This window comes from Bemisia tabaci, chromosome 10, assembly GCF_918797505.1.
Source record: "Bemisia tabaci chromosome 10, PGI_BMITA_v3".
Taxonomy (NCBI): domain Eukaryota; kingdom Metazoa; phylum Arthropoda; class Insecta; order Hemiptera; family Aleyrodidae; genus Bemisia; species Bemisia tabaci.
Window position 1 is genome coordinate 21,681,549 of NC_092802.1, and position 15,563 is coordinate 21,697,111.

The following is a 15,563-nucleotide window of genomic DNA, read 5'->3' on the forward strand; positions in this document are numbered from 1 at the left end:
AAAGTCTGAAAATGTCAAAGAAAAATATCCATAACCTTCATTAAAAATAATATTTCAAGGGAGAAATTTGGCAACATTCGAATGCTTATACGGTGTTTTTACTTAGCATGCAGATGTAGGAGGAAGAATCTGATAATACATTGCTCTCAAAAATAAATATTTATGTATCGGAAGGCTTTTGGCAACGTTCGGAACAACCATCCGCTGTTTTCCCTTAGAATGGCAATACAGCTCTCGCACTATTTTTTTTTTCCCGCGGTCTCAAAGAGACGCATTTGACTGCACCAAGCGCAGAGGTGCACTTAGGAGTTAATTGATGGTTGGTTCGGAGTTTGTTGCGGTTCTCTTTTTAGGACGAATTAGAATTAAAAACGCTTTGAGTGCGCTAAAAATATCCAATCAAAGAATGATTGAGTGGTTCTGGTGTTGGTCTAAAGAGGAGATTACTTTATCGCTCACCGGTATCTAATTTAAGTGCAGAACATACTCTTGGTGAGCATACATACACATTGCCGTTTGGATTGGCAGGAACCAGAAACGTCCGATGAATATCCTCTGCGATGAGTTCTCGTTGCGAGGACACAAATGAATCAGTGAGTTCGAAAACACACCAACTCCGAAGAAAAAAATTGCTCAGGAAACACCTAAAACTGCGCAGCGGGCGAAGAAGTTAGTTTAAGAAAAACCTTTTTGGTGCCAAAGGACAAGTACTTAGAGACTTCGTAAAGCATCAAGTTGAAATCGATACACCATGTTTGATGACAGAGAATTAAGCGTTTAAAAATATCCGAGTTGGTGTGTTTTCGTTCTCACCGACTTTCAGATACCTACCGATTTTTCTTAGTCCGCCCTGAAAAATGTATATTTTTCGACATAAATAACGCTTGAATATTTATTTATATGACTTGTTGGTACAAGGTATAATGAACCGAAAAAAGAAAACCGCAAAATCGGATGGTCACCCGTATCCCTTGAAATGGCCAAAAATTGGTATTTCCCATGAAATACTTCGATTTTTCCCTTTTCCCGTCGCTGTTTCGAGCACTTCCGATTGCAACTTTGAAATTTCCTTTTGCGTGCAGATGCTTCTACCCACAAGTGTTAGGTACTAAACCGTAGAAAAGTGAAAATCGAAAAAAACCCGAGTTGGTGTGTTTTCGAACTCACTGATTCAAATTTCCTCTGGCAAATCACTAATTTTCAGGACAATCTGAATATTTTTCTGCACATTTCTCAGATAATATTGTTCATAATTTTATTTAAAGTGTCTGAAAATTGCAAGGAAAAATATTCATAATTTTCCTCAAAAATAAAAATTTCATCCTAAGAAATTGGGCAACTCTCGAATGTTCATACGCAGGCCCGCCACAAGGGGGGGGGGGGGGGATACTGGGTCCTTGGTACCGGGGCCCGGGCCCTGGAGGGGCCCGTGACGCAGGTGACAAACCACTACGAATTCATGTGTAACCCTTGTCTCGTAGGGAAAAGTGAAAAAATTACCCTAAAAATTCCGCAAAAGGTGAATAAAGTTTCAAAAACATGCTAGGGCACTATAAAATTTTTCTTACTTTTTTAGAGATTTTCAAGATTTTGAGTATATGTAGAATGATATTTTTAGTAACTGTGTTTCATTTTCTTCCGTTGTCGGATGCTAAGAGGCTCCTTTCTGAGCATCCTCGACTTCAATGGCTTAACTCCCTTGCCATAGACGTACGAAAGGGGAGTCCAGGGGGGCCCGGCTCCCCATAGAATTGAAAATTATCATCTGCCCCCTCAAAAAAAAATTTATAGATGTTTTGAATGCAACAATTCGAAAGTTTTTGGTGCTGAAAGTAAACAAAAAGGCGTAATTATTCTGCAGAAATTGATGGAAAATCTCCATCATAAGAGTTTCATAATGCGTCCAAATAGATTTAAAATTTCCAAAATTTCCCAGGGGAGGCCCCCCGGACACCCCCCCCCCCCCCTGTGCTAGGGGCCCGGGCCAGAAAATTGGTACCAGGGCCCGAGATGGGATGTGGCGGGCCTGTTCATACGGCGTTCTTCCTTAGCGCGGCAGATTTCGTAATTTCCCTAACTATAGATCGTAACTCCATCTCAATGTTGCCAAATTTTCTCCCGCAAATTTCACATTTAGTAACAAAGGAAATCTTTGGCATTTATGAATGAAAATTTCACTGATTCAAAAAACCCGAGTTGGTGTGTTTTGGAACTCACTGATTCAATTTCTCTGGCGATCGTATTCCATCCATTCATGCGCTGGCCGTGCGGCCTCTTCCTGAATGGGTCGGTTTCCGCTGTTCATCCGAGGGTGTGCGATTACCAAATTCTGCAATCTTTGATTTTCCATTGATGATGCAACGTGCCGATTAATCATTCCAAGCTGCCGGCATAATATGACTGGACGTATTTATGCTAAAAGGAACTATGTGCATAGGGTTTGCGTGGAGGATAGTTCCTTTTAGCATAAATACGTTTACTTCCCTGGAAAAAAAAACACATTGGATGTAGAATCCAGACTCTTGAAAACATTGACAAGAAAAAATACACTTGAATCATTCAGATTTTTGCTTCAATCAAAAGGAAATCCGCTCAAATTAAGAGGCTTGGTTCTTGATTTAAGGAAAAATCCGATTGAATCAAGATAATTTTTTCTTGACGATGTTTTTAAGAGTCTGGACTCTACATCAAATGTGTTTTTTTTTTCAGTGTTCTTTTATTACGTGGACGTGACCGATGGGTCTCCAGAGCTTCAAAGCGGTTCCCCCGCAACAATTTAAAAAAAACGCTTGAGCAACAAAATTAAAAGGCTGCGTCATCAAGTGGCCGAATTTTTTCCAGCCTCTTTGCCAAGAGTTGAGCGATTTTGACGTGTCTATGGTTCTGTAAACTAAATATTCTTCCTGGCAATGAGTAAACTTTCGTCATCGCAAGTAAGTTGAATTGCTTGTTTCAAAACATGCGGGGCTTCGCGGAATGAAATTATTTCGGGAAACGAAAATAACCAAATTCAACCGCGAATTTTCGGCGGAGGGAAATGTTTTTAGCGCGTGTTACTCAACTTCCAAAAAGAGCCCCGTAACCAGGAGCATGAGCATTTTCGATGTTACAATAGTAAAATATGACACTGAAAAAAAATTCTCGGCGTTTTTACAAAGGTCCATTGGTACTTTCACCATCTCACTTTTTTTACCAGTTATTGGTTGTGTTACCAAGAAAGACTGGCAAGCTTACCTAAAAACCGGTATTTTAACTGTTTTTTTCAGGTAAGAATACCACTTTTATTGGTAATCACTTCCCGGTAACTTTGCCATTTTATCTCGGTACTAGCCGTTCTGGGCGCGCTTCGCGCGCCCGTCACGCCTAGCCGGGGGCTACGCCCCCTGGACCCCCGGTCACTCGCTACGCGAGTGACATTCGGCTCGCTTCGCGAGCCGATTTTGTAGTAGTTGCAAATTTTTTATCACTATATTTTGAAGATTTCATAGAAAACATTATGAAATTCTCACTCCACAATTAACTTGTAGAATAATAATGGCAGGGCAAGAAATAGACTATATCTTAAAATGGACGGTTCCCACTTAGTAAAAACAGCCAACACCACGTGAAGGTGAGGAACCATCGTTAGCCACTTTTTTTTTTTTTTTCTTTCTTTACTTTTCTGAAAAAAATTTACTGAAATTTTAGTTGCGTCCCCTAAAAGGAAACACGGAGAAAAAAATTTGTGCATGGAACCCGAAGCTGAGATCATATGGATCTCTGAAGTTTTCGGATCACGCATCCGAAAAGTTAAGGTCCATCTGCCGAAGTTCGGGTCAGACAATTGAAGTAGTTCGGTATATACCGAAGATTTCAGGTCACACATCTGAAGTACTCGGTGCATACCGAAGTGCTTCAGATTTCTGACTCAGAGATTTAGGAAAAACACAGTAGAGAACCAAGGAAATCACAGTAGAACAGAGAAAAAAATACAGTCGAATAAATAAAGAAAACTATTATCGAAGAAATTCTAATTATTAGAAAGTAATTAGCTGGCGTAATCAATGCGTAGCTGCATAGGAGCATGAGCGAGATTTATCATCAACTGACCGCTGGCCGCTAGGTACCTGGGTGGGCGAGCGACAATACGTAAGCGGTGGCATATGGTTCGATTGACAGAGGAGTGGGGAACGGTCAGACGTAGGGGAAAGGTTCAGGCTGAACCGTTCAGCACAGCGCAGCGTCAGTCACCGGGTGGGGAAGAGAGTCCGGGAGGGGACACTTCCCCTCGAGTGAAATAGAAAAAGGCAGAATCCTTCGAAGTTTATATTAATGATGATAATTCTACCACAGTCGATAAAAAATATTGACGTTTTTACCAAGGTCCAGTAAAATTACCGAGAAAGTTCAATAATTTTACCGAGATTCTCGGTAAAATTACCAATTCCATAAATGGTAATTTTACCAAGAAAAACTGGGATCAAATAGAACTCTGAATTCTTGGTAATTTTACCCTTTTCTTAGTAAATACACAGAGATTTTTTTTTCAGTGAAGGCTTTGAAGACGTTGGGAAATTTTCGGACCAAGATAGATTGGCGCTATCCTTCAATTTATCTTCCTAAAATAAGAAATAATGTTAAAAAAATGAAAGGAAAATAAATACGTACCTACATTTATGCATGATGCATGTTTCCCTATTATTCGTTTTCAAACTAAGACGCGAAGTTCTCATTGTTAGCGAGTCGGCACTTCTCGTGACAAAAGGTTTACATTTATAATTGTTTTTACATTTTTTTTTACACATTTTATTTTTATATAGACACCTACTTGGCGTAATCTGCCACGTCTTCGACGTGACAAGTATTTTTTAGAGCGCAGCAAGAAACAACCTACCTAGAGAACTGTTTTTACTCTAAGTTAGGTACTATACAAAATTCCTTTCAGTTGCATTCGCATAATACAATGTGAACATTCAAGAGAATCGGGGTGCAAACGACGCAACCAACTCTTAACTCGTGCATTCCAAGACAAAAGAACGTAACTAAGTACATCTCAACATCGCAAAATTTTCCTCCGCAAGTTTTACGTTTAAAAGAACTGTTGGGTAACCATTGTCAACTGAAAACTCCACCGATTTTACTATTGATTCACAAAAATAAGCTAAATTTTGGACAGAGACTTCACAGTCACACTCCTGTTAAAAAAATTATTATCCCTCCCAGTCGATCTTCGTATTTTCTTTTCTTAAAAATTCTGTTCAAGCGCAACAATGATTCTGAATGCATCTATGCAAGCTCAAGGTTGCAATATATTGGTTAGAAATGAGAGAACCCACTCCAGTGTTGCTAAATTAGGTTAAAAAACGTGTTTTTTTCCGGCATCCTCGCCCTCGGCCTGCGTGGGTAGACTCTGGCAACGCATTTTCGGCGCAGGATTTAGGTTGATAAGAGTGGTCGTATAACAATAAATAAAATATGTGCACTTACAGCGCACGTCGAACTTTTTATTAGTTTTTTTTCCTTCTTTCTTGTTAATAGAAGGAATCAGCCTCGGTGATTTGGGCTATTACCAACTGTTCAATGAGAGAATGCACTGTGTAAAGGGGTTAGTAACACTGCGCAATGCACGTTTGCACTACCCGAAAGACGTAGGTATTACACTCACGAACGGAAGCGCGAAAGTTCAGATGTTGCTGAAAAGCTGATTGTTTACATGAGAGATTGGAGATCCATCACATTCCTCCTAGCGAGGCGATAAGTGTTCGTAGAGGTGTCTAACAAGTTTACTGCAAGATGATTTGGATGATAGTTGAGGTTATCCAAATATTTACGATGCATGACGACAACAGGAAATATTACATGCAAAATGGGTTTCTTAAAGTTGACGGGCGAACTTACAATTTTTCAGCAGTCGACGGGATGTTCTTCGGGATCTGGGTGAGTCCCCGATGGGAGCAGTCGATCGCAAGTCCGGTACAGGTGCAGGACCAGGGACAAACGGTAAGCTCGGTAAAAAATCCACCCTTGCTCACCGCGTTGGGCTCCAAAAGCGCGTGACCTGAGGCCGAAGCCCCCCAGCCCAAACACAAACACAACAACACCACTCGCGCACACATCGCGCAGAGTCACGCAGAGACACGGGGAAACATCAGAAACACAGAGAGGAAACACACGTGAAAGCCGATTGGGAAAGCCACTACATCTTTCGGGGACACGACACCACACTACTGCGAAAGTTCGGGGGGTTTTGGAGGTTAGAGACGACGCGAAATGCACCGGGGTACGGAGTCGAAACGAACGTGCGTCCTGCGGCCAGGACAGTCTCACGCAACTGAAGTTACGAGACGCGGCGGCTGCGGCGAGAGCTATCTCGGCTATCTGCCGGTTGAGTGCAGTGCGCTTCGCGGCGGAGACGCTAGGTGGCGGTAGCGGGTGAGAGGTGCAGCTTGAGTCCGAGTCCCTTTAGGTGCAGCGGGCAGCGTTAGCGCGTTAGGGGTGGCGATTTTTTCGAATACATAAATCGATTTTGGGAAATCGATTTGATTTTATAATTGGACTAATAAAATCCATTTCAGAACGAATTGATTTTGAAACCTTTGAAAACTCCAGTACGGCGCCAAAAGCCAACCACTACTAAACCTGAACTTGAGATAACGTTCAGGTATCACAGCGCCATACTGCCGATGTACTGCCGTGCTAAGGATAAACGCCGTATGAACATTCGAGAGTTGCCAAATTGCCCCGGATAAAACATGTGTTTTTGAGAACGATTATGCGTATTTTTCCTTGAAATGTTCAGACATTTTAAACGAAATTGCGCACAAAATTGTCTGAAAAATATTGAAGAGAAAAGTTCACGATTTTCTAACTAAATTAAGGTTTTATTGAAGGGAATTTAGCAACGTCTGAAGGTTCATACGTTGTTCTTCCCTAGCACGGCAGCATGGAGGAAATCGACGGTGAAACTACCAGACCACTTACTTCGGTTTGCGACGTTGTAAACTTCCTGTCATATCACATTTTTTGAATGAAATACTACTCAGCGTCAATTCCTTGAAACTTCCGTGGGTTTTCTTCTCTATGCTAAGAGGAATCTAAGAGAATTTCAAGGAATGATAGGATTGATGATGATGGCTTGTCCTCTATCAAAAAATAAAAGGGGAGCGGCGATTTTTAAACATCGCAAACGAGATAGTTAGTCTGGTGGTTTCACCGTCGAAATAGACGTTAGTCACTTTAGCCTATCTTTAGTCTATGATAGAGACCACGCCTTGTGCGACACTTAAACGTGGGTAATTACGATTTTTTTCAACAAGTCGGTTCCGGCTTGGAACATCGAGTCTCATTCTAAATCGATCCGATTTGGTGGATTGGGCGCAAGAAATTGATTTTTCAAAAAATCGATCAAAAATCGCCATCTTTCTAGTAGTGTGGTGTGATAACGATAAAATGCCGGCTAGAAAACTTGTGTATACTCGTGGAAATCTGCACTGAAAAAAAAAAAAAAAATTTTGCCGCCAAGAAGTATTTCTTCTTAAATCAAAAATTTTGCTGTTAAATATAAGCTACTTTTTTGCTTAGCGCAATAAGCATTATTTTTCTTGTATCAAGAAAAAGTCAGCTTAAAACAAGATAAAAAAAAATTCTTGGCGGCAAATTCAAGAAATATCATGCTTGATCTAAGCTACTTTTTTTTCAGTGTGTGATGATCCAAAAAAAGAAATTTGAGGATACCTAGTGATAGACGTAATCACATGCAGAGATGGAAAGTTATTAGGTCAGGCACAAATGTAATGAATATTAAATTAAATTCCGGAAATTGTTTTATATTATGTGTGTTGTGGGGTCCTAAAATTAGGGTTCACTTTGCACCATTTCTAAGGTACGTATCTATTGCCTTCATCTTAAATTTTTTGGCCTGAAGTCGCTATTTTTCTCGGTTTTTCGTCTAATATTCGGCAAGGAAGTCACTTTTACGTCACAATACCTCTTGGCGAAATGAAAGCTATTGAAATTTTCTTACAAGTGAGTCGAATGCACTATTTCTACACGGAGAAAAAAACTTCGTGCATGGGACCCGAATTTGAGGTCATATGGACCTCTGAAGTTTTCGGATCACGCATCCGAACACTTGAGGTCCAACTGCCGAAGTTTGGGTCAGACATCTGAAGTACTTAGGTACATACCGAAGGGTTCGGGTCACACACCTGAAGTACTCAGTACATACCGAGATACTTCAGGTGTTTGACCCGAACTTCGGCAGTTGGACCTCAAGTTTTTGGATGCGTGATCCGAAAACTTCAGAGATCCATATGACCTCAACTTCGGGTCCCATGCACAAAGTTTTTTTCTCCGTGTATGCGATTTACCGTTTCCGAACGCCGCAAAGTAGGGCTTTTGCACTCAAAATCGGCCGAAATCGGCACTTCCTAGTACGTAACTCCTACGACAACGGTTCAGTTGCGCTGGTCACAAAATCGTGTTTTGTTGCTTTATTCTTGCAGATCAACTAAAAGTGATAAGATCTGTCCAAACAGCAACTTTTTACGTTGAATATTAGCCGAGGTATCGCGCCTTGAAAAACTCGATTTATGAAGTTATCCACAGCGGTATAGTTCTTACCATGTTATGCACCACCGCGGTGGATGACGTCAAAAACGCGCCTTTTCAAAGGACGATATCTCGGTTGATATTCAACATAGAAAGTTGATGTTGGGGAAGATTTTCTTATTTTTAGCTAATCTACAGGAATTAAGCATCAAAACACAATTCTGTTATCAGCGCAACTGGCCCATTCTTCTTTTTTCTTTAAGAAAGATTTGCAACGAACCTTTTATCTCTAGATGGTGATTTTCATTCGACCCCAAAGATTCACCACCTCAATCTACGTGAATTTTTTTAAAAATAACCGTAAAATTGAAAATTCAGCACAGGCACGTAGCCAGGATTTTGTTTCGAGGGTGACTTGGTCGGGTGAGCAGGGTTCTCTCCCCCCCCCCCCCCCGCCCTCATCGGGGTGCTTCGGTTATGCTTCGGGGGTATGGAATAACCGTCAGTTTAGAGGGGGGTTCGAGGGGGCTCCCCCGGCAAATTTTTGAAATTTTAATTCTGTTTGGACGCATTCTGAGGCTTCCGTGGTGCAGATTTTCCACCAATTTCTGCGGAAAAATTACGTAGGTGTCTTTTTTTACTTTCAGCCAACGATACCTTCAAATTGTTGCATTCAACACATCTAGCTAATTTTTGAAATATTAAATCTATTTCGACGCATTTTGAAAGTTCAAACTCTCGCCTTTTTGTATTTACTGTCTCCCCTTTTCTTCATTTGTTCCCACCTTTTTTGCTTTCAGAGGGGGCTTGAGCCCCCCAAGCCCTCGTGGCTACGTGCCTGCTTTAGCAGACAAATATATACATACTAGGCTATTTCTGAGCAGCAGTTGAGTGGTTTGTCTCGTCGGCCTTGGAAGGAGGACGCATGGAAGGAAAACGGAGAAATAAAAGCTCGGTGGAAGTTGGTGGCTCGGCTCGGCCCTCGGCGCGCGATAGGGGGTCGGAGCCCGGCTGAAAAGCGACGTGCCGCTGAAAGATCCAGCCGGATTATCTGATTGCCGAATCCCGATTGACTACCGCACCTGGGCACAGCGCACAATGCCAGCGCAGCTTGACTTGCCATCGCATCATCGGCCGACTCACCCGATCTCACAATACCACCGTCGAGTTGTCATTCTCACCATCTCATCTCAGCGCGGCCTACACGGCAGTGGCGTGGCGTGAATTGCGATATATCGATTGTGGTGCCATTTAAACCTATGAAAAAAGATCGATTATCAGGGTGTTCGCAGCGAACACCTTAGTAATTGATTCTTTACCACAGCTTCAAATGGCGAGATGTCGATAATCGATTATTCACGCCACGCCACTGACACGGTAAGAAAAAGTAACCGACATTTTGTGCTAATATGGGATGCAACAGCGCAACACTAGGGTGGAGCGTTTTTGGGTTTTTTTTTTTTTTCATTTCGAAAATGGACATAGCACAAAAGTGGCGAAATGGTCTAAAACTAAAGCCTGAATTTTCCTGAATTTTTTCGTCAACGCTTAGGCCGCCCGGATTGACTTTGACGTCAAAATTAGCGGAAAATCCAGGTTTTTTGACGATAACTTGGCAACAATGACAAATACGACAAAAATGCATAGGATTTAAGATGTTGGAGATTAAATTTCCAACAAATCACTTTCTTATCGTTTTGTCTGTAAGTGCAACTGTTTTAGCGTAAAATTCGAAAATCCGTATTTTTCCGGAATGGCACAAATTCTCGTTCAGTCCAGGAGAAATACGGGAGAAAGAGGGCTAACTCGGAACAAATTGCGTGATAGACTTTTCCTACAAGAATACCATCATCGGGTTGGCCTGAAACACAAAACATACAAAATGTTTTCCACGGCTCCACCGCAGAACAGTGCAACACACAAAATAACATAACCCGCAAGCCTTTGCTTGCTCTAGAGCTTCCCAGCGGGCCGACTACTGAAATTTATCGACAAAGCTATAGACAAAGAGGACAAAAGGGAAACTATTGGTAGAAACAGGAGGTTGCAACGGACAAAAGAGGTAGGTTGACTGACTAACGGCAACCCACAAGAGACCCTGTAGTTACTCCATCAATCTCTAGTCTATTAGAACCACCCATTTCAAGCAATAGAATCGTTCCATACTCCCTATGTCCTTTTCGTCTAGTGCTTTGTCTATCGATTCTAATAATCAGTTCCCAGTCCTTCCATTGTTTTCTGCGCTAAATTCACCGCAAACTGTACCAAAGTCAACACAAGTTGGTTTGTGTTCGACTCCCTTTTAATCAAAAGTAACACAAGAACACAAATATTTTTCTCAGGATAGCTATCGGAAGAATTATACAGGATGAGTACCGTCGAGAGCCAATGCGCCTTCAAATCCAGTATTCGGCAACACAACCGACAGCAGGTCCAAAATCACATGGATCGAGCGCATTTGAACCGTGTTTAGCAGAGAGGAACCAAGCCACATCAGCTGTTGCCAAATTTAGTTTGGCGATGTAATTTTCTACAAGAGAACGTTCGTGCGGATCCTATGAAAATACTGAGGAATCTACTTCGTACTATGCAGCAAATTCACTGATCTTTGCACAAAAGTCCGCACAACCGTTTTCATGTAAAAAATAAAATTGCCCAATTAAATTTGGCAGAAGCTGGATGTGATTTGGTTTCTTTCTGCATAACGCGTTCCATTTAACAGAAGGAAACCAGCTCGATTGCAGTGATTCAATTCAAGGCAAAATTGGATTGAATCAAGAGTATTTTTTCTTGTCAATTTTATTAAGAGTCTGGACTCTTGATCCGAGCGACTTTTTTCCAGTGAATAATTATTTTCTGAGAGTAAAGGCAACATTCGAATGTTCATACGCCGTTTTTCCTTAGCATGGCAGTACTGCTCTCTTCACTATCACGGCAGAGTATAGGTGAGTTAATTTTCTCAAAAATTAATTTTTGAACTCAGCAAGAATGGGCAACAGGGGCGCAGCTTCCCTCGCGGCCGGCGGCGTCGCGACGCGACGTGGGCTATCTTCTCCAAATCAACATGAGCCGCGCGGAACAAAGCAAAGAAAGCGGCCACCCCCGCCCCCGACCCAGACAGATTATCCGCCGTGCGTCTCTCTCACTCTGCTGGGCGTCTCTCGCCCTCTCTCTCTCGCCACTTTCGTCACTTCCTCTTCCCCGTCCACTGGTCCACGCCCCGTTATTGAGCCCATCTACGTGACAATATTTCTGATTCATTGAGCGATCGTTGCCAGTCTAGGTAGAAAATTAATGTTCAAGTGATCTGAAGAGAGCTTTCGTAGAGAGTACTTGCCTAGCGAGCCAATTATTGAAATTTATAGACAAAGATACATACAAGAGTAGTATAGAGACTTTTAGTAGAGAGATAGTAGAGACTATAGTAGAGACTTTTTTCCAGTGTGCAAACAATAATCCAAGTTTCGCCAATAATTAAGGTGATTCGATGGACGCCATATTTTGTGTCAAAACGGCATGCGATCTATCGCATCTATTGGTTCCATTTTTTCAGCTACTCGTCATTTTTCTCCAATTTTGAGATCGCAATTCTGTTGTCAGGAGACTAAAGCACTCACCAATTTTTACAAACGAATTCAACGTAATAAAGGCGTGATTTTTTTAAAGAGAAAACATAGCATTCGATACTGATATCGAAACTGCACTCGAAGGCGATATTTTCTCTCTAATAAAACCACGCCTTTATCACGTTGAATTTCTTTGTAAATATTGATAAGTGAGTGCTTTCGTCTCCTGACAACAGAATTGCGATCTCAAAATTGGAGAAAAATGACGAGTAGCTGAAAAAATGGAACCAATGGATGCGATATATCGCATGCCGTTCTGACAAAAAAAATGGCGTCCATCGAATCACCTTAAACCAAAGAACCGTCCGTTGTATGGCCATGGTGTGAAACTATACTCGTGGCATCCTACAACCCGAAACCTAAGAATTGAAAAGATGCCAAGAGCAGCGAGCTTTTTCCGCCTCGGGAAGGGGAGGGGGGGGGGCAATCTGACAGCCCCCGGCTCGGTAGGCCACTCCGGGCGCACGCACGAGAGCGCGGGGGCAATTAAAAACGGCAATATTTCGTCACACTGTTTACTTTCTCCTCCCGGTGAAAGGAGATTTATCCGAGAGGGAAGTAATTGGTCATTTCTCCCCCCTCGTCTTCCGGCTCGGCGATCTTGAGAAATAGTTTCGGGGATTACTCTCCGGATTACGTCTTTAAGTGGACAGAGCTTTCGCAGGAAGCTCCACGAGTGGACACGAGATCGGGTTCGGCGAGTTGGGACATGTAGGCACCATTATTGGTCCAACACCAATGTTCGAGACTCACAGGCGCCAACGCGCCAAATGCGCCTAAAAATTCGGCCATGGCGCCTAAAAAATGAAGGCTCTGCGCCAACGTGTCCCCCAGAAATTGCCCCCTAAAAATCTGTATTTTCACATGAAGTCACAAAAAGAAAGAAAAACAAATCTGTTTGAATTGTCGCCTACAAGCCGCCCATGGGCCGCCTGTATTATTCCGCTCCCACGCGTTTCCTCGTGTTGGGCACATCTTTTGTAAAAGCCCTTTCAACACTAACAAAAGTTCAGTTCCGTAAACCCATCCCTGTTTGGAAAAGGCCTTCCATTTATAAAAAAAACGAAAAAATTATGAAAGAACAAACATACCTAAATGTGGTTAAACATTTTAACTTCCACCGCCGCGCCGACCGCACTGTGTTGGCGCAATGCGTGAGGTATTCATGCAGTCTTGTAGGCGCTTTGCGTTTCACGCCGACCGCTGATGACGACACTGTTTGGCGCGATGCGTGAAGTATTCATGTAGTCTTGTAGGCGCTATGCGTTTCAAGCCGACTGCTGCTGACCGCAGTGTGTTTGACGCAATGCGTGAAGTATTCATGTAGTCTTGTAGGCACTATGTGTTTCATGCCGACCACCGCGCCGCTCCGTTCCATGTCAAATTGCGTGTTTGGTTTCTCTCTTAATTCGACTAATTAAAGGTGTTGTCTCTTGTATCACCGAAAGACGAAACAATTAGAAATTACTAGACTTTTACTCTCAGGAAATGAGAGATTTTGTCGCCTTTTCTCGTTTGTAATTTAATCTCTGAATCCGATTTTTTTTCTCTCTTCTTTTGATACATTAAAAAAGATTGCAAAATTTGCCGTCCCCTAAATTTTGCCGCCATGGGCTGCGACCCATGTGGCCACCCCCTTAATCCGGCCCATGTGGCCACCCCCTTAATCTGGCCCTGGTCAAATCGCAAATCCCTCACACATGCTACGTCTCTATTTTCACAGTACTTACGGTTATTATTGAAGGAAACTTGGCAACGTCTGAAGGCTCATACGGAGTTCTTCCTTAGCACGGCAGTAGGTACACTAAGGATGTCGGATCACGGCAGAAAAACTTGCCAAAAATAAATGTCTCGAAATGATTGAACCGAAATCGGGAATCCGTGGAATCCTAACGCTTTTATCAACGGGACCGTTCGTGGAGGGTCCGTTGCGTTTGTTTGCGCGGGGTCCATCTCTGCAACCGGCACGCAGGATTCTGCATCCACGCAGCAGAATTAAATCCTCGCATTCTTGCGTCTCGCGGGGGGCCGCCACGGGTCCCAACCAGCGCAAGGGGGGAGGGGGGCGGACAATCGGGGGATTATTGAGACGAGTGCGAGTAATGAGCGGCGTTTATGCACGGCCACGGACGAGTCGGAGCTGTTTCCATATGGAAATAGGATTAATTTCTCGACGATTCATTCGGTATCGCGAGTGGGCAGGGGTTCTGACTCTTGCACCAGCCGGAGCCGAGCTTGCCCAATGTCCGTGCTCCGGAGACTTTTACAAACTTGAACGGCGAGAAATTTGAGTAGTCTATACTAGTGTCCCTTTATACTGAGAGTAAATTTTATACGAGTTTATTTCAAAATATCGCGACGTTTCCGTTGAAAAATGCTTCTTGGGTTCTTTCTGCAGGATTATGCAAAACCCGAATTCCTCTCTACTTCATCGAGCGATTATGTATTTTAGACGCCGCACTCAGGCTCGGACTGGCCATAAGGCCAATCTGCCATTGGCAGATACGCCCCCTTGGCGCGCCGAAAACGCCCCCCCCCCCTCCTATGACAGATAGCAAAATAAGAAAAGAAAAAAAATTACGACCTAAAATATATGCGACAAATTTCTTAAATAAACGGAAGAAGAGAGTGTTAGGAGTAAAGAAAGGTGCTTTTACGCATGCTAGTGGCGAACAGAGGTTCAAGAACTACCTTCTGAAGCGTAAAGACTTTTTTGTGTAATTGTCACCTTTTAGTTGACGTACAGGCGCTTTATCATACCCTTCCTTCATTCACTATGTGTAACTCCCTTAGAGGCGATAGTCGGTTCGATTTTTATAGACATACGCACCCTTTATAGACAGCTTGAAAGACCTATATTTCTTCCTTTTCAAAAGACTATTGATTTGGACGTACCATAGCATATCTCGGGCAAACTTAACCTTAATTTATCCCGAAATCCAAAAATAAGAGACATCTAAAGTGTAAACGCGATACAGCTATTCGCGCAAGATACATAATGTCCACATTGCATATGAAAAATGTAAGACGATGGCGTGAGTCGTAAACTCGCAACGCTCCGCACTATGCTACTAGTTTGAAGCACCATTACGAATAAGATAAACGCAAACAAACACAATCCATATAAATAATATCGAAATAAAGCGAGGAAAAGGATGAGCATTAACGACGGCGCAGAGATACAACTATTCGTACTTGATGGACGTCCGTGCTGCATCCGAAAAATTGAAGGCGCGATGACACGAAACGTGAGCTCTCAATGCTCTGCTATATGCTGTCAATGAGGTGTCGCTTAGATTCGGTAGAAAAGTTAAATAAGAGGCCCGAATAAATTTTTCCTGTCTTCGGCTGTGTTGATACTCACTCTTTCTTCTTTTTTCAGGTTCTTGTCTGATTCTTCTTTAGGAT

At 42.6% G+C, this 15,563-nt stretch overlaps 1 protein-coding gene across 1 annotated transcript in view; it reads right to left on the reverse strand.

Annotated features, from left to right (window-relative positions):
- Positions 1 to 6,325, reverse strand: part of sli (slit guidance ligand) — a 505,938-nt gene extending 499,613 nt beyond the window's left edge. The window contains 1 exon segment of the mRNA XM_019052519.2: positions 5,878 to 6,325. Coding sequence (XP_018908064.2) covers positions 5,878 to 6,095 — 218 coding nt within the window. The 5' untranslated portion in view covers positions 6,096 to 6,325.
- Positions 6,326 to 15,563: the final 9,238 nt, after the last annotated feature.